This window comes from Oncorhynchus tshawytscha, linkage group LG02 (assembly GCF_018296145.1).
Source record: "Oncorhynchus tshawytscha isolate Ot180627B linkage group LG02, Otsh_v2.0, whole genome shotgun sequence".
NCBI lineage: Eukaryota > Metazoa > Chordata > Actinopteri > Salmoniformes > Salmonidae > Oncorhynchus > Oncorhynchus tshawytscha.
The window spans coordinates 21948138-21966998 of NC_056430.1; the positions used below are offsets into that span (position 1 = coordinate 21948138).

The 18861-nt window shown below is 43.6% G+C and overlaps 1 protein-coding gene across 1 annotated transcript; it reads left to right on the plus strand.

Annotated features, from left to right (window-relative positions):
- Positions 1-1090: 1090 nt before the first annotated feature.
- LOC112263006 (cell death activator CIDE-3-like) lies at positions 1091-13022 on the plus strand. The gene is given in 5 exon segments (XM_024438950.1): positions 1091-1143; positions 3239-3342; positions 3345-3388; positions 12173-12333; positions 12821-13022. Coding segments are annotated over 5 exon segments (564 nt in total).
- The last annotated feature ends 5839 nt before the right edge of the window (positions 13023-18861 follow it).

Sequence of the window (18861 nt, forward strand, 5' to 3'; positions counted from 1 at the left end):
TGTTTTTCCTGGAGAGAAGTGGCTTCTTTGCTGCCCTTCTTGACACCAGGCCATCCTCCAAAAGTCTTCGCCTCACTCTCACACCTGCCTGCTGCCATTCCTGAGCAAGCTCTGTACTGGTGGTGCCCGATCCCGCAGCTGAATCAACTTTAGGAGACGGTCCTGGTGCTTGCTGGACTTTCTTAGGCACCCTGAAGCCTTCTTCACAACAATTGAACAGCTCTCCTTGAAGTTCTTGATGATCCGATAAATGGTTGATTTAGGTGCAATCTTACTCCAGCAATATGTGAAGCCTTTTTTGTGCAAAGCAATGTTGATGGCACGTGTTTCCTTGCAGGTAACCATGGTTGACAGAGGAAGAACAATGATTCCAAGCACCACCCTCCTTTTGAAGCTTCCAGTCTGTTATTTGAACTCAATCAACATGACAGAGTGATCAAAGAGGGACTTCATCTGATCACTCTTCATAACATTCTGGAGTATATGCAAATTGCCATCATACAAACTGAGGCAGCAGACCTTGTGAAAATTAATATTTGTGTCATTCTCAAAACTTTTGGCCACGACAGGAGATTTAATGACAGAACTTTATAGCTGAATGAATGTATGAATGTTAAATGGATTTCATTAGCACCATTGTTATTTAATTGTGTGTATATAGTGAATAATTACCATACATTATTTTTGTAAAAATGTATTCCTTTTGGACAGACAGTCACGAGACTATTATAATGAAGTGTTTTCTGTGGTCGGATACATTAGGATACTGATATTTCAAGTGTCTATTGTATGTGACAAGACGTATTCTGTCTGTTAGTGGGCTGTCAAGGGTTGCCTTTTCTATCCAGAAATATTGCTGTTTGGAGCTGTAATTATGGTTTGCTTGTCTTTGTCAGTCATGTTTCTCTCATACAAATGTTTTAAATATTTGTAAAAAGATCCCCAGTATTGTGTTCAGTCAGTGTGATGGTAGCCTTCACTGCTGCTGATGTTGTTGTAACTGCAGTGTAAAGACTACATTGGTGAATTGTTCCCTGTTCATCCCCAAGGTGCTGTTAGCGGTGGATCCTGGTAGCAGTGGATCCAAAGGATGGATAATGCCATGAAGTCCCTCAGTCTCCTGTCCTCTGCTTTTCTCTCCAAGTAAGTGCCTGATGCCGCAGATGGGATAGGGCAGTGAGCAGTGCGATGGCAATTGCATCATCTGTGGACCTGTTGGGGTGGTATGCAAACTGAAGTGGGTCTAGGGTGGCTGGTAAAGTGGCGGTGATATGATCTTTGACTAGCCTCCTCAAAGCACCATGGTGATGGAAGTGAGGGCTACAGGGTAGTAGTCATTTAGTTCAGGTATCTTTGCCTTCTTGGGTACAGGAACAATGGTAGCCATCTTGAAGCATCTGAGGACAACAGACTGCGATCTGTTGCCAGCTGGTCTGCACATGCTCTGATGGGGCGGCTAAGGATGACGTCTGGGCCAACAGCCTTGCGAGGGTTAACATGTTTAAATGTTTTACTCACGTCAGCCACTGAGAAGAAGAGGGGGGGCCGCAGACTTTGTTAGCGAGCCGCGACGGTGGCACTGTATTATCCTCAAAGTGGGCAAAGAAGGTGTTTAGTTTGTCTGAAAGCGTAACGTCGGCATCCATGATGTGGCTGTTTTTGTAGTCCGGGATTTCCTTTAGACCCTGCCACATCGTTCTCATGTCTGAGCCGTTGAATTGCGACTCCACCTTGTCCCTGTACCGGCATTTCGCTTGTTTGATTGCCTTGCGGAGGGAATAAGTACACTGTTTATATTCAGCCATAATGCTAGATCTCTTCCCATGGTTAAATGCGGAGGATCCCGATTTCAGTTTTTTTGCGAAAGCTGACATCCATACACAGTTTCTGGTTAGGGTAGGTTTTAATAGTCACAGTGGTTACAACATCTCCAATGCACTTATTTATAAACTCACTCACCGATTCAGCATATAGATCAATATCATTCTCTGGAACATATTCCAGTCCGCGTGATCAAAACAATCTTGGAGTGTGGCTTCCGATTTGTCAGTCCAGCGTTGAATGGTTCTCGTCACTGGTACATCCTGTTTGAGTTTCTGCCTATAAGCCGGCATGAGCGTTGTGGTCGGATTTGCCGAAGGGAGGGCGGGGGAGGGCTTTGCATACATCGCGGAAGTTAGAGTAGCAGTAGTCGAGAGTATTAGCCAATACATGTCGCTAAATCAATATGATGATAACATTGAGGTAACATTGATCTCAAATTTGCTTTGTTAAAATGCCCAGCTACAATAAATGCAGCCTCGGGGTATATAGTTTCCAGTTTACATAAAGTCGAGTGAAGTACTTGGTGTTTGCTTGAGGGGGGGGATGTACACAGCTGACGAGAATTCTCTTTGTTGGTAGAATGTCTGGCATTTGATTGTGAGGAATTCTAGGTCGGGTGAGCAGAAGGACTTGAGTTCCTGTGTGTTGTTATGATCACACCATGAGTTGTTAATCGTAAAGCATACATACCCGCCCTTCCTTTTCGCAGAGAGGTGTTTATCTCTGTCGTCACGATGCATGGAGAAGCCCGGTGGCTGGACCGATTCCGACAACATATCCCGAGAGAGCCATGTTTCTGTGAAACAGTGAGAGAGAGAGAGCCATGTTACAGCCTCTGATGTCTCTCTGGAAGGCAACCCTTACTCGAATTTCGTCTACCTTGTTGTCATGAGACTGGACATTGGCTAGTAGTATACTCGTGAGCGATGTGCCCGTCTACGGAGCCTGACCAGAAGACCGCTCCGTCTGCCCCTTCTGCGGCGCCATTGTTTTGGGTCGCCTACTGGGATCCGATCCATTGTCCTGGGTGGTGGTCCAAACAGAGGATCCCCTTGGGAAAGTTGTATTCCTGGTCGTAATGTTGGTAAGTTAATGTTGCTCTTATATCCAATTGCTCTTCCCGGCTGTATGGAATAGGACTTAAGATTTCATGGGGTAACAATGTAAGAAATAATACATAAACTAAATACTGCATAGTTTCCTAAGAACGCGAAGTGAGGCGACCATCTCTGTCGGCGCCATCTGGAACCAAACCCTTTTGGAACAGTTTTTTCTGAGTGCACTTTCCTGGCATAGCAAGCGCCATGCTTTACCAACTGAGCTACAGAGGACCACATTTAGAGTCAAGATCAGCATAATTTTCCAATACATTTGACAGTTTTTGACTCTGTGTGTTTGCATGTGTCTCCACCAGGTGTGTGACAGCCAGTGTGTCAGCCAGTGCCTCCATGACCCAGCAGCTCCTTGTCAGGTCTCGTCGGCCTAAGCCCTTCCGGGTCACCAGCGCTGACCGCAACGTTGAAAGGGAATCATGGCTAACGGGCTACGAGACCTACTCAACAAGGTAAGGAGAACAAAGGAGGAAATGTGGAAGGGATGAAAGAGAAGGAAGAGGGTGCTTGAGAACGAGTACACATTTAATAAGAGAGAAGAGTGGTAGGTGGGGAGTTTGACTGGGGCGGTACACCTGTCAAACGGTAACGCAGGTGTCCTAAGGCGAGCTCAGGGAGGACAGAAACCTCCCATGGAGCAAGAGTGGAGTGATGGACAGTAAGGGAGGAGAAGGAAAGAGTCAGGTTACTACCTCTTCATCATAAATTTAAGCCACGGAACAATGTGACTCAGATGGTTAAAAGAATGGAGGACTGAAAGGATGGGTGAGTCAGAGACTTTCGAATGGAAGCAGAGAACTGGCAGAGAACTCATAGGCTTGTATGCTGCAGTACGTGCCAGTGGTGTAGGCAGAAATCCACTGATGGCAGGGCCAGCAAAAATGTTGGTGTGGCAAAAATTGGAGCACTCAAAATATTCATTCAACTATCATAAAAACCTATCCTATACACTAATGTAGTCGATCGCACACAACAAACCATCTAACGTGATTTCACATTACAGACCAAATAGTCTTGTAAATCAATGACTCTTGCAGTTAACATGCGACTCACATAGACCTACACATAATAAACCATAGGCCTATAGTTAATAGACTATGGGACTAGAACATAATGCCCTGCTATAACAGTAATAATCACAATAGGCAGCCATAGCCTATATAGACTAGAACAGTGGTCACCAACCTTTACTTAGTCGAGATCCCTTTGAGTCAAAATGCAAGGGGGGTGCAATTCCCAGTCGGTCGCGGGAGATCAAGTGTGATAGGAAATTTACATTGACTGGAAATATTGTTTCATGCAGAGAGGTCTGATTTTCTCCTTGTTGGCCTACCTCTTATTATAAATAACATGGACTCAAATCTTGAGGCTAGGCTATATGATGACACTGGTAATAGACCAGTTGTTGCAATTGCACTGGACTGATGGTTATGTTTCAGTGGAGTGAGGAAGAGAGTACGAGTTGAAGTGGAGAAGCATGTTTCGTGATTTCAAAAAGTGTTGAAAAAATGATCAGCACTACAACGCTGTATTTGTCTCTGCATGTATTGAAGGCCCTCCATTAGATCAATGCAATCAGTGAAAATCACTGATATCATTTAACTTGGCAAACATGCTAACATCCTCTTTTATGGACAGTCTCTTGAAAATGGCAATTGGACTTATTTCTGGCTATTGAGTCTTGGCTAGTTAATGGTGAGTAGCCTACACAGCGATAGCTACTGTTTACTGCATATGGTATCTGTGCGAAGTGACACATGCCAGAACCCGCCCATTATTTTGAAATTGATTGAAGTTCAATGTTTGTTTGTTTTTTAATGCTTTTAGGGGGGGTGGGGGGTAAATAATAGGCCTAAATGAAATAGTTTTTATGTACAGTACTAGATTTTATGTAAGATGGCCTTGAATGTCCTGAGGCATCTGACAAATAGCTTATTTTGTTACGTTACAGTCTTATTCTAAAATTAAATACTTTTTTTCCTCGATCTACACACAATACCCCATAATGACAAAGCAAAAACAAGTTTGTAGAAATGTTTGCAAATGTAAAAGATGTATAAAAAATAAATAACACATTTACATAAATATTCAGACCCTTTACTCAGTTGATTCCTCTTGGGTATGACGCTACAAGCTTGGCACACCTGCATTTGGGGAATTTCTCCCATTCTCTGCAGATCCTCAAGCTCTGTCAGGTTGGATGGGGAGCGTCGCTGCACAGCTCTTCAGGTCTCTCCAGAGATGTTCAAGTCTGGGCTCTGGCTGGGACACTCAAGGACATTCAGAGACTTGTCCTGAAGCCACTCCTGCATTGTCTTGGGTGTCTGCTTAGGGTTGTTGTCCTGTTTGAAGGTGAACCTTCGTCCCAGTCTGAGGTCCTGAGTGCTCTGGAGCAGGTTTTCATCAAGGATCTCTCTGTGCTCCGTTCAACTTTGCCTCGATGCAGACTAGTCTCCCACAATCCTGTATCGGAGCTCTACGGACAATTCCTTTGACCTCATGGCTTGGTTTTTGCTCTGACATGCACTGTCAACTGTGGGACCTTATATAGACGTGTGTTCCTTTCCAAATCATGTCCAATCAATTGAATTTACCATAGGTGGAATCCAATCAAGTTGTAGAAACATCAGTGTGATCAATGGAAACAGGATGCACCTAAGCTCAATTTTGATTCTCATAGCAAAGGGTCTGAATACTTATGTAAATAAGGTATTTCTGTTATGTTTAATACGTTTGCTAAAATGTCTAAAAATCAAATTTAGCTTTGTCATGATGGGGTATTGTGTGTAGATTGCTAAGAATTTTGTATATTTTTTTATTTGATTTAGCATGAGGCTGTAACGTAACAATGTGGAAAATTCAAGGAGTCTGAATACTTTCCGATGGCACTGTGTGTGTATACAGTACCAGTCAAATGTTTGGACACACCTACTCATTCCAGGGTTTTTCTTTATTTTTACTATTTTCTACATTGTGTGTAGATTATTGAGGGAAGAGAACAATTTAATAAATTATTAGAATAAGGCTGTAACCTAAGAAAATGTGAAAAAGTGAAGGTCTGAATACTTTCCAAAGACACTGTACAGTTTAAATAACCTCTGAGCCTTCTTCCCAGAGTCCACTAGGTGGTGCCATTACACTGGGTCACCCAGGTAGAATGGAGAAGAGGCCTCACTTCTGTGTATTATCATCACATTTTATTTGTCACATTCACCGAATACAACTGGTGTAGACATTACTGTGAATGCTTGCTTACAAGCCCTTCCCAACGATGCAAAGTTTAAAAATAAAGTGCAGGAGGAATAAAGGAATAAAATAAAATACCCAAGAATGGAGATCTATACAGGGAGTACTAATACCAGGTCAATGGGTAGAGGTACAAGGTATCTGAGGTAGATGTGTATATGAAGGCAAGGTAAAGTGACTAGGCATCAGGATGAATAATAGTAGTCAAATAAAGAACAGAGTAGCGGCAGAAAATATAAGTGTGTGTGTGTAATATTTTGTCAGTATGCTCGTGCGTCTGTAGTGAATGTGTGTGGGAGTGTCAATGTTTTTTTGTTTTTTTTCACCTTTATTTAACCAGGTAGGCCAGTTGAGAACAAGTTATCATTTACAACTGCGACCTGGCCAAGATAAAGCAAAGTAGTGCGACACAAACAACACAGAGTTACACATGGGATAAACAAACGTACAGTCAATAACACAATAGAAAAATCTATATACAGTGTGTGCAAATGTTGTAAGATAAGGGAGGTAAGGCAATAAATAGTCCATATTGGCGAAATAATTACAATTTAGCATTTACACTGGAGTGATAAATGTGCAGATGATGATGAGCAAGTAGAGATACTGGGGTGCAAAAGAGCAAAAATAAATAACAATATAGGGATGAGGTAGTTGGGTGGGCATTTTACAGATGGGCTATGTACAGGTGCAATGATCAGTAAGCTGCTCTGACAGCTGATGCTTAAAGTTAGTGAGGGAGATATGAGTCTCCAGCTTCAGTGATTTTTGCAATTTGTTCCAGTCATTGGCAGCAGAGAACTTGAAGGAAAGGCGGCCGAAGGTGGAGTTGGCTTTGGGGGTGACCAGTGAAATATACCTGCTGGAGCGTGTGCTTCTGGTGGGTGTTGTTATGGTGACCAGTGAGCTGAGATAAGGTGGGGCTTTACCTAGCAAAGACTTATAGATGACCTGGAGCCAGTGGGTTTGGTGATGAATATGAAGCGAGGGCCAGCCAATGAGAGCATACAGGTCGCAGTGGTGGGTAGTATATGGGGCTTTGGTGACAAAACGGATGGCACTGTGATAGACTACATCCAATTTGCTGAGTAGAGTGTTGAAGGCTATTTTGTAAATTACATCGCCGAAGTCAAGGATCGGTAGTATGGTCAGTTTTACAAGGGTATGTTTAGCAGCGTGAGTGAAGGATGCTTTATTGCGAAATAGGAAGCGGATTCTAGATTTAATTTTGGATTGGATCTGGAAGGAGAGTTAACAGTCACCTGGGTATTTGTTTTTGTCCACATATTCTAAGTCAGAACCTTCAAGAGTAGTGATGCTAGTCGGGCGGGCGGGTGCGGGCAGCGATTGGTTGAAAAGCATGCATTTAGTTTTACTAGCATTTAAGACCAATTCGAGGCCATGGAAGGAGTGTTGTATGGCATTGAAGCTTGTCTGGAGGTTTGTTAACACAGTGTCCAAAGAAGGGCCAGAAGTATACAGAATGGTGTCGTCTGCGTAGAGGGGGATCAGAGAATCACCAGCAGCAAGAGCGACATCATTGATATGTATAGAGAAAAGAGTCGGCCCAAGAATTGAACCCTGCGGCACCCCCATAGAGACTGCCAGAGGTCCGGACAACAGGCCCTCCGATTTGACACACTGAACTCTGAGAAGTAGTTGGTGAACCAGGCGAGGCGGTCAATTGAGAAACCAAGGCTGTTGAGTTTGCCGGTAAGAATGCGATGATTGACAGAGTCGAAAGCCTTGGCCAGGTCGATGAAGATGATTCCACAGTATTGTCTTTTATTGATGGCGGTTTGTAGTGTATGCATATCTGTGGCGGTTGGCACCATTTTGAGATTAGATAGGACATTTTTTATTATATGGCCTTATTTATATTACAGCATATTGGATGACTGTCATTTATATTCCATTCACCCAGCTCAATGTAACACTGATAGGTTTAGCCTATTACATAATACTCAAATGTTCCCTATGTAAATACCCATCATGAGGTTGCTACAACATAGCCCACAAATTTAAAGTTCATAACATAGAGAATCTGTCCCGAATGAGCCCTATGTGTTTCGATGGGCATAATATGCAGAGTTAAACTTGTCACCTGCTTCCCCGCCCTTGGTACCAAAACTCCCATTGTTAGGATGGAGACATGAGCACCTCGTCATTTACAGTAGGTGCACAGGTTGAGAGACAAATTGGAGTAATCAAGATGACAAACAGTGACACTTTCAATACAATCTTGCCTGCGTCTAGCTGATCTAGGGTGTAGACATTAGTCCTAACATTTGTAGACCAGAGTTTCTATTGGACACATTTAAGTAGGTTTATCCCTGTTTTTGTTCCTTTTGCTTCCGTTTAAGAAACTATTTTCAACTGAAAAATAATGAATCAATCACACATACAGTTCACTTTCATAGCAGCCACATATAAACAGCATCATCACTTTGCTCATTATATAATTCCTTCTCACATCTACGCACTCTCCTCCACTTACCTTTTCCCTTCGCTTATGGACTTCAGTGCACAACACAACAGCTATCTGTGACCAGACGAGAAAAAATCCTTTCCAAGTCAATCCTTCATACCATAACCACTAACCACTACACACAGCCTACATTGTTGTCAATTTCACCATATGGGCTAACGTCATAGTCAACATTGCTACTAGAACTAAGGCGCTAGTAAACCGCTACAATTACGCAGTGCAGTTTAGTAGTTACACCCGGTGGCAATAAATTCATAAAACCAAAAGCTTACCTTGAGTTCCTGTGATAGCCGTAGCCAGCTAGCTAACATAAATGGCATTCCTCTTTGTTTGAGCTGGGTGTTTTGAGTAGGCTAAATTAGCAAGCTGCATTAGTTAGCTGTGAACGTGAGAAAAATATAACTAGCTCACTCTCTCTCTCTCTCTCTCTCTCTCTGCTGCTTCTCCTTCATTTTTGAATAAATTTGTTCAAAACTGTCCCAACTGTTTTTCACTCTCTTAGACTCAACTACTGCTTATGCTTTCAGTACTAGATTCATTCTCTGATCCTTTGATTGAGTGGACAACATGTCAGTTCATGCTGCAAGAGCTCTGATAGGATGGAGGATGTCCTCCGGAAGTCATCATAATTACTGTGCAAGTCTATGTGCAAGTCTATGGAAGAGGGTGAGAACCATGATTCTCTGAGCCTGTTGGTCAGAGAGGTCTGAATACTTATGTAAATAAGGTATTTCTGTTGATTTTTCTCCTGTTTTTGCTTTGGCATTATGGGGTATTATGTGTAGATTGCTGAGGATATATATGAAAAAAATATCTCAGAATAAGGCTGTAACGTAACAAAATGTTGAAAAAGTAAATGGGTCTGAATACTTTCCAAATGCACTGTAGGACAATTTTAAGTCTCCCCCCATTAGTCTCCACCCACCAGAAATGCTGCATCTGGGTGAGCAGTTTGTTGTTTGTTTATGGCCCCATACAGTTCGTTGAGCTACAGAGTGGTCTTGGCATGTGGAGGGATGTAGGCAGACGTGATGAGAACTGTCTTGGTAGATAAAAGGGTCTGCAGCTTACCATGAGGTATTCTAGATCAGATTATCTTCACACTTGAAGCAGCACACCAGTTGTTATTTATGAAAAAACACACTCCACCTTTAGAATTTCCCGACGTCGCAGTCCGATCCTGCCACGGCATGGAAAATCTGCCGGTACTATGTGCATAGCAGCCGCAGCATAAGCATTATCATCCAGACATATTTCAGTAAGACCTATCAATGCTGATGTGTTCTCAGATGAAGATCCAGTTGTATAACCAGTCGTTTAGATAAGATGGAACAAAAGAGGTATTCTACTTCCATATTGCATATCAGAAATTATTCCGTTCAGATAAATGCAAAAGCATTCTTATTCTGGGCGAAGAGTTGAGGAAAATTGTCTGACATACTCACCCGTCAGTTTATTAGGTACACCACCCCGTTCACAAAAATGGATCGCTCCTGCAGACAGTGAGTCTCGTGGCCATGACTTGCTGTATAAAGCATGCAGACAGGCACCAAGGCATTGTTACTGTTAGATTGAATGTTAGAATGCGCAAATCTAGTAACCTATGCGACTTGAGCTTGGTATGTTTTGTCGGTGCCAGGCGCGCCAGATCCAGTGTCTCAGAAACGGTCGCCCTCCTGGGCTTTTCTAGGGTTTACCAAGAATGGCGAGACAATCTAAAAACATCCAGTCAGCGCAGTCCTGTGGGCAAAACCGCTCTTTGATGAGAGGTCGAAGGAAAATGTCACGAATTGTGCAAGCTAACAGGCGGGCCACAAACAGACAAATAACGGCGAAGATCCTTGTCATGGGTGGGCTATTGCAGTAGATAAACACCGGGTTCCATTCCCGTCAGCTAAAAACAATAAGAAGTGGCTTAAGTAGGTATGCAATCATCAACACTGGACAATTGAGGAGTGGAAAAACATCGCCTGGTCTGACGAATCCCGGGGGTGTCAAAATCAAAAGTAACAGTCGGTATCTGGTGTGGCCACCAGCTGCATTAAGTACTGCAGCGCATTTCCTCCTCATGGACTGCACCAGATTTGCCAGTTCTTGCTGTGAGATGTTACCCAAATCAAATCAAATCAAATGTATTTATATAGCCCTTCGTACATCAGCTGATATCTCAAAGTGCTATACAGAAACCCAGCCTAAAACCCCAAACAGCAAGCAATGCAGGTGTAGAAGCACGTGGCATCCCACTCTTCCACCAAGGTACCTGCAAGTTCTCTGACATTTCTGGGGGGAATGGCCCTAGCCCTCACCCTCCGATCCAACAGGTCCCAGACATGCTCAATGGGATTGAGATCCAAGCTCTTCGTTGGCCATGGCAAACACTGACATTCCTGTCTTGCAGGAAATCAAGCACAGAATGAGCAGTATGGCTGGTGGCATTGTCATGCTGGAGGGTAATGTCAGGATGAGGCTGCAGGAAGGGTACCACATGAGGGAGGAGGATGTCTTCCCTGTAACGCACAGCGTTGAGATATCCTGCATTGACAACAAGCTCAGTCCGATGATGCTGTGATACACCGCCCCAGACCATGACAGACCCTCCACCTCCAAATCGATCCTGTTGCGGAGTACAGGCCTTGGTGTAATGCTCATTCCTTCGACGATAAACGCAAATCCGACCATCACCCCTGGTGAGACAAAACTGCGACTCGTCAGTGAAGAGCACTTTTTGCCAGTCCTGTCTGGTCCAGCGACGGTGGGTTTGTGCCCATAGGCGACGTTGTTGCCAGTGATGTCGGGTGGAGACCTGCCTTATAACAGGCCTACAAGCCCTCAGTTCAGCCTCTGTCCGCAATAGGCTGAGAGTCTGAGCACTGATGGAGGGATTGTGCGTTGTAACTCGGGCAGTTGTCATCCTGTACCCGCCCCGCAGGTGTGATGTACCGATTCTGTGCAGGTGTTGTTACATGTGGTCTGCCACTGCGAGGACGATCAGGCATAACTAATAAACTGGCTAGTCAGTGTATATGATAAATCATAAACCCCTCATTTAGTTACCTCTACAATTTTGGGTATAATAAAAGTACCATTTGAGCAAGAGTTGAGTGGTGTTTGTTTATCCAAAGCAGGTAATTTTCATATTCATTAAATGATGAGCTGCCACCTGAATGGCATCACACTGTGTGTTTACTTGGCTCCTGTCATGCTGAGCGTCTCTCATTAACATAATGCCATTTAATCTCCCGTTGTCCATCCACTGTTCAGAATGAATTAATCTGTATTCTAATGCTCATTATTTTCTTTTGCAGATGACTGAAGCCCTTGGGTGGAGGGGTGTGTGCATGGGGGATCTAACTAGTCTTGCATTCATTTATCTTAGTTTGACAGCCAGTATAAGAGGTTTCCCATCAAAAATAAGATGTTGGAGACCAGACTTAATTCCTGGGAGAAATTGATTTGCTTTTGTTTCTCTTTCTCTCCCCATCTCAATATTTCTGCACCCCAGGCAAGGAAAGATGTGGCTAAAATAACCTTTGACCTGTACAAGAACAACCCTCAGGATTTCTTTGGCTGTCTGAATGTGAAGGCCACCCTTTATGGCATCTATTCTGTCTCCTACGACGTGCGCTGCTACGCTGCCAAGAAGATGCTGAAAGTGAGTGATCTGTAAGTGTGTGTCACTGTCTGTTTATGTGTGTACACAGAGGTGTGGCGGTTAGACGTAGGAGGAGGTTATTGATATGTTCAGATTAATTTTGGAGGATTATGTCATCCATACTGAGCCCTGCCGATTTTCGGTTTAGCTGAGTGGTTGTGACAGTGAGGATTTAAATTGTGCAAAATCGACAAATAATGTTTTCTAGGCTCCTTTATTTTCCGCTTGTATTGTTCTCTATAAAAAGTCAGTGGAAAGAGAATGGAAGTTTTATCTAAACTAGGAGAGATCAAGGAGATGCGGGTTCCATCCCTGCACCGTTAATCCCACTGTGATTCCCATCTGTCTGACTCTGGAGGCCACTAATTTGTTGGTGTTTCTCCATTTGCCTTACTATATGCTTATGTCTATCGGTTTGCCCCTCACCTGTCTGATCACTGATCTACAGTCCAGGTATTAGTGTCTGTCTGTCTTGCATCTGTTTCCCTGTTCCTGTAGGGAGGCTCTGAGATGGACCCTGTTCTCCATGCAGGCCACAGGCCACGTCCTCCTGGGCTGCTCCTGCTACATCGAGCAGCTCCTGTACGAGGATGACCGGGCAGACAGGGGTCTGCCACCACTGCCACAGGAAGGCAAGGTCAAACAACAACAGAGCATCCTGATGGGCTGGACTGCTGTGATGGGCAAGACTGTTGTTTGACCTATTCCAATACTATTAACTTGCATCCTTCCCTTCTCCCTAATAATTCCCATCTAAGTTGATTGTGCAGGTGAAATAGAAAGTTCCACCACATGGCTTGTCCAGTCATGGCAGATTAGTGGTCATTTCATGGAAGGGAGAAAGGCAGAAAGGATGGATATTCAAACAGGGAATTGACTGTGCTAAAAACAAATGGGTACACAGTGTTGCATCAGTCTGATGATGTCATGGTTACTGCGGCAGGTACACGCCTTTTGGTTAGGTCACTCCTCTAGATTGACTTTTGGGATAGGAAATGCTATGTTGTCCCACACTATGTAAATACCTGGCTGCAGTCACTTGTGCTTTGTTACACATGTTTGTGTATATGGCTTGCAACACCACACAAGAAAATGCCTACTTTTCTATTGCAGTGACTGCTTCTGGACTATACTTTCAACTGATATTCATATTAATAAGCAAAAATAAATCATATGATTATCAACCTTTTGAGTGACTTTATTCCCCATTCAACATAGACATGTGTGCATGCACACACAATCCCACCTGGCTCCACAGTGTTGGAGGTCATTATGGATGACATGTCTGACTGGCTCAAGGCACACTAATTGGCATAAGGTATGGTTGTCTCACCCACACTCCTCTAATTGTCCCCCAGCCAGTCCTGTCCTGCCAGCTGGAGCCCATCCTTCTTTGGCCTGCCAGGGGGTGGGAGAGGGCCAGGGAATGGCACCCAGCTGTAGGGGGCTGAGGGGGCCAAGGAAATGAGCCATTACATAGACACACAGAGAAGATGATGCTTTTGGCAGCAGCAGCACCAACAATAGGCCCACTCTCCCTCTACCATCTCAAGGAAAATTGTGTAATTTACTTCAAACGAATTTTAGAACATTCTAGCCAACCTGCCCGACTTCATGCGTCTCATTATTTCTCTCCATTGACTTCAGACACTCCGATGTAAAACTAGTGGCTACTGCTCTGATCATCGTAGCACTTGATGTTACTCCAAAAAAATGACTATTCCAATATTGAAGTGGTCAATAATTGTTTCCTTTCAGGGTTATTTGATGCGAATCATGAAAGCAATAGAAAGGAACGGATGTAACTACAAACCCAGACACTTCAGACTCTCTTCCTCACATTTACATAATCCTTTTGCTATTTGTTCTATTGATGAAGCCTCCTCTCTCCCCTATAGACACACACATACACACGATCAGTTGGTACAGTAAGTGGCCACTTTACAAGCATTTACCTAATGCTCCATGAGGCTGGTTTGTTTGCATTGTTCTGAGGAGCGAGAGAGATGGCCACAGTAACATGTAGAGGGCCTCTCTAACCCAATTCCGTCCAGCTGACATATCTTAATGCGATTGTGGTTCATGGAAACACGTATTTTGAATATAAACCATGCAAAAATGTGTTCACATGGATGGTTTCTGTGTACTGTTACAGCCAAATGTACAGTCGTGGCTGAAAGTTTTGAGAATGACACAAATATGAATTTTCACAAAGTCTGCTGCCTCAGTTTGTATGATGGCAATTTGCATATACTCCAGAATGTTATGAAGACTGATCAGATGAATTGCAATTAATTGCAAAGTCCCTCTTTGCCATGCAAATGAACTGAACCCCCCAAAATCATTTCCACTGCATTTTAGCCCTGCCACAAAAGGACCAGCTGACATCATGTCAGTGATTCTCCTGTTAACACAGGTGTGATTGTTGACGAGGACAAGGGTGGAGATCACTCTGTCATGCTGATTGAGTTCGAATAACAGACTGGAAGCTTCAAAAGGAGGGTGGTGCTTGGAATCATTGTTCTTCCACTGTCAGCCATGGTTACCTGCAAGGAAACACGTGCCGCCATCATTGCTTTGCACAAAAAGGGCTTCACAGGCAAGAATATTGCTGCCAGTAAGATTGCACCTAAATCAACCATTTATCGGACCGTCAAGAACTTCAAAGAGAGCGGTTCAATTGTTGTGAAGAAGGCTTCAGGGCGCCCAGGAAAGTCCAGCAAGCGCCAGGACCGTCTCCTAAAGTTGATTCAGCTGCGGGATCAGGGCACCACCAGTACAGAGCTTGCTCGGGAATGGCAGCAGGCAGGTGTGAGTGCATCTGTACGCACAGTGAGGCAAAGACTTTTGGAGGATGGCCAGGTGTCAAGAAGGGCAGCAAAGAAGCCAATTCTCTCAAGGAAAAACATCAGGGACAGACTGATATTCTGCAACAGGTACAGGGATTGGATTGCTGAGGACTGGGGAAAAGTCATTTTCTCTGACGAATCCCCTTTCAGATTGTTAGGGCATCCGGAAAAAAGCTTGTCCGGAGAAGACAAAGTGAGCACTACCATCAGTCCTGTGTCATGCCAACAGTAAAGCATCCTGAGACCCTACATGTGTGGGGTTGCTTCTCAGCCAAGGGAGTGGGCTCACTCACAATTTTGCCTAAGAATACAGCCATGAATAAAGAATGGTCCCAACACATCCTCCGAGAGCAACTTCTCCCAACCATCCAGGAACAGTTTGGTGAGGAGCAATGCCTTTTCCAGCATGATGGAGCACCTTGCCATAAGGCAAAAGTGATAACTAAGTGGCTCGGGGAACAAAACATTGATATTTTGGGTCCATGGCCAGGAAACTCCCCAGACCTTAATCCCATTGAGGACTTGTGGTCAATCCTCAAGAGGCGGGTGGAGAAACAAAACCCCACAAATTCTTACAAACTCCAAGCATTGATTATGCAAGAATGGGCTGCCATCAGTCAGGATGTGGCCCAGAAGTTAATTGACAGCATGCCAGGGAGGATTGCAGAGGTCTTGAAAAAGAAGGGTCAACACTGCAAATATTGACTCTTTGCATCAACTTCATGTAATTGTCAATAAAAGACTTGAAATGCTTGTAATTATCTTCACAGGATACGTGGGATGCTAGCGTCCCACCTGGCCAACATCCAGTGAAATTGCAGTGCGCCAAATTCAAAAACAGAAATACTCATTATAAAAATTCATAAAATATACAAGTGTTATACATCGGTTTAAAGATTAACTTCTTGTTAATCCAACCACTCAGATTTCAAGAAGGCTTTACGTCGAAAGCATACCATGCGATATTCTGAGAACAGCGCCCAGCAGACAAATCATTACAACAGTTACCAGTCAAGTAGAGGAGTTACACGTCAGAAATCGCGATTAAAATAATCACTTACCTTTGATGATCCTCATATGGCTGCACTTTGTTCAATAAAGTCCCTTTTTATATCCAAAAACCTCCATTTTGTTCGTGCGTTTTGTTCAGTAATCCACACACTCAAACGCAGTCACAACAGGCAAACGAAAAATCCAAATAGTATCCGTAAAGTTCGTAGAAACATGTCAAACGATGTTTATAATCAATCCTCAGATTGTTTTTAGCCTAAATAATCGATAATATTTCAACCGGACAATAACGTTGTCAAAATAAAAGGTAAACAAGAAAGGCTCGCTCTCGGTCGTGCGCATGAAAAACCTCTGGGACACTGTAGGGTCCACTTATTCAGAGTGGTCTTACGCCCTCATTTTTCAGAATACAAGCCTGAAACCATTTTCAAAGACTGTTGACATCTAGTGGAAGACATAGGAAGTGCATTTTGAGTCCTAAGTCATTGGATACTGTAATGGCATTCAATAGAAAACTACAAATCCTGAATGGATTTTTCTCAGGTTTTCGCCTGCCAAATCAGTTCTGTTATACTCACAGACATTATTTTAACAGTTTTGGAAACTTTGCGTGTTTTCTATCCAAATCTGCCAATTATATGCATATCCTAGCTTCTCGGCCTGAGTAGCAGGGAGTTTACTTTGGGCATGCTTTTCATCTGGAGGTGAAAATAGTGCCCCCTACCCTAGTGAAGTTATACTTCAGTATTCCATACTAACATCTGACAAAAATATCTAAAGACACTGAAGCAGCAAACTGTGGAAATTAATATTTGTGTCATTTTCAAAACTTTTGGCCACAACTGTATATGCACCCTTGCACTGAAACAATTCTCAATTTCTTCTAAAATAATACAAAAAAATGTTTGTTCTCCTCCACACCTTGTTATTGGACTTTAAACATTGCAGATGCAATTTTATTTCTGTCAACTTAAGTTTACAAATGTAATTTAAGGAAATGGAAGTACTAAATTATTGGCATCCCAGAGCTAGTATTTGGTCGCACAACCATTGGCCAAGAACTGCAGACCCACAGTTCTTGTAGCCATCAGTGAGCTTGCTGCACCTTTCTTCTGTCCATTTGGTTCACTCTTTAGCAGCCAACTGCTCTAATTGGTCAATGTTTGAGGGGTGCCCACCACCAACTGCTATTTTCAGCTCTCGTCATAGGTTTTGGATGTGATTCAGATCTGGCCTCTTCGTTGGCCACTCTAGAACAGTCCAGTGTTTCTTCTTGAACCGTTCCTGGGTGCTTTTTGACGTGTGTTTGGGGTTGTTGTCCTGTTGGAAGACCCACAACATTCAATAGAGACTGAGTTTTTGGACACTGGGTTGAATATTGGACTCCAAAGCACCTGATAATCTGCTGATTTCACGATGCCTTGCAGTTCAAGGCCCTCAGTACCACCACACAGCACATTTGAGATCAGAATTTTAACATAAATTGTGACCCACCAAAATCGTGTTAAACAGAGAAGGAAACTGAGATTTTGCAGAAAAAGATCAGGGTGCCTTGTGAGGATCAGGCGACGAGTGGCTAATCTGCCTTTACCTTCCGTCCTGCTTTTCACTTGAAAATAAATGGGACGAATTAAAAGCACGTATATCCTACCAGCAGGACATTAAAAAGTATTATAATTAACCAAATCGTGGCTGAACGACGACATTAAGAACATACAGCTGGCGGGTTATACACACTATCGGCAGGATAGAACAGCAGCCTCTGGTAAGACACAGGGTGGGGGCTTATGCATATATGTAAACAGCTGGTGCAAGATGTCTAAGGAATTCTCAAGGTTTTGCTCGGATGAGGTAGTGTGGTCTACAGCTTATCATGAGATACACTATCTACCTAGAGAGTATTCATCTGTATTTTTGTAGCTGTCTACATACCACCACAGACCTATGCTGGCACTAAAACCGCACTCAATGAGCTGTATACCACCATAAGCAAAAAGGAAAATGCTCATCCAGTGGCAGCGCTCCTAGTGGTTGGGACTTTTTTTTTTTACCCTTTTTCTCCCCAATTTTGCGGTATCCAATTGGTAGTTACAGTCTTGTCTCATCGCTGAAACTCCTGTACGGACTCGGGAGAGATGAAGGTCGAGAGCCATGCGTCCTCTAAAACACAACCCAACCAAGCCGCACTGCTTCTTGACACAATGCCCACTTAACCCGGAAGCCAGCCGCACCAAGTTATAACTTGGCTTGCTCTCTTCGAGGCAAGTAACACTGAAACATGCATGAGAGCATCAGCTGCTCCGGACAATTGTGTGATCACGCTCTCCACAACCGATGTGAGTAAGACCTTAAAACAGGTCAACATTCACAAGGTCGCAAGGCCAGACAGATTACCAAGACGTGTACTCTGAGCATGCACTGACCAACTGGCAAGTGTCTTCACTGACATTTTCAACCTCTCCCTGTCTGAGTCTGTAATACCAACATGTTTCAAGCAGACCACCATAGACCCTGTGCCCAAGAATGCTAAGGTAACCTGCCTAAATGACTACCGACCCGTAGCACTCACGTCTGTAGCCATGAAATGCTTTGAAAGGCTGGTCATGGCTCACTTCAACACCATCATCCCAGAAACCCTAGACCCACTCCAATTTGAATACCGCACCAACAGATCCACAG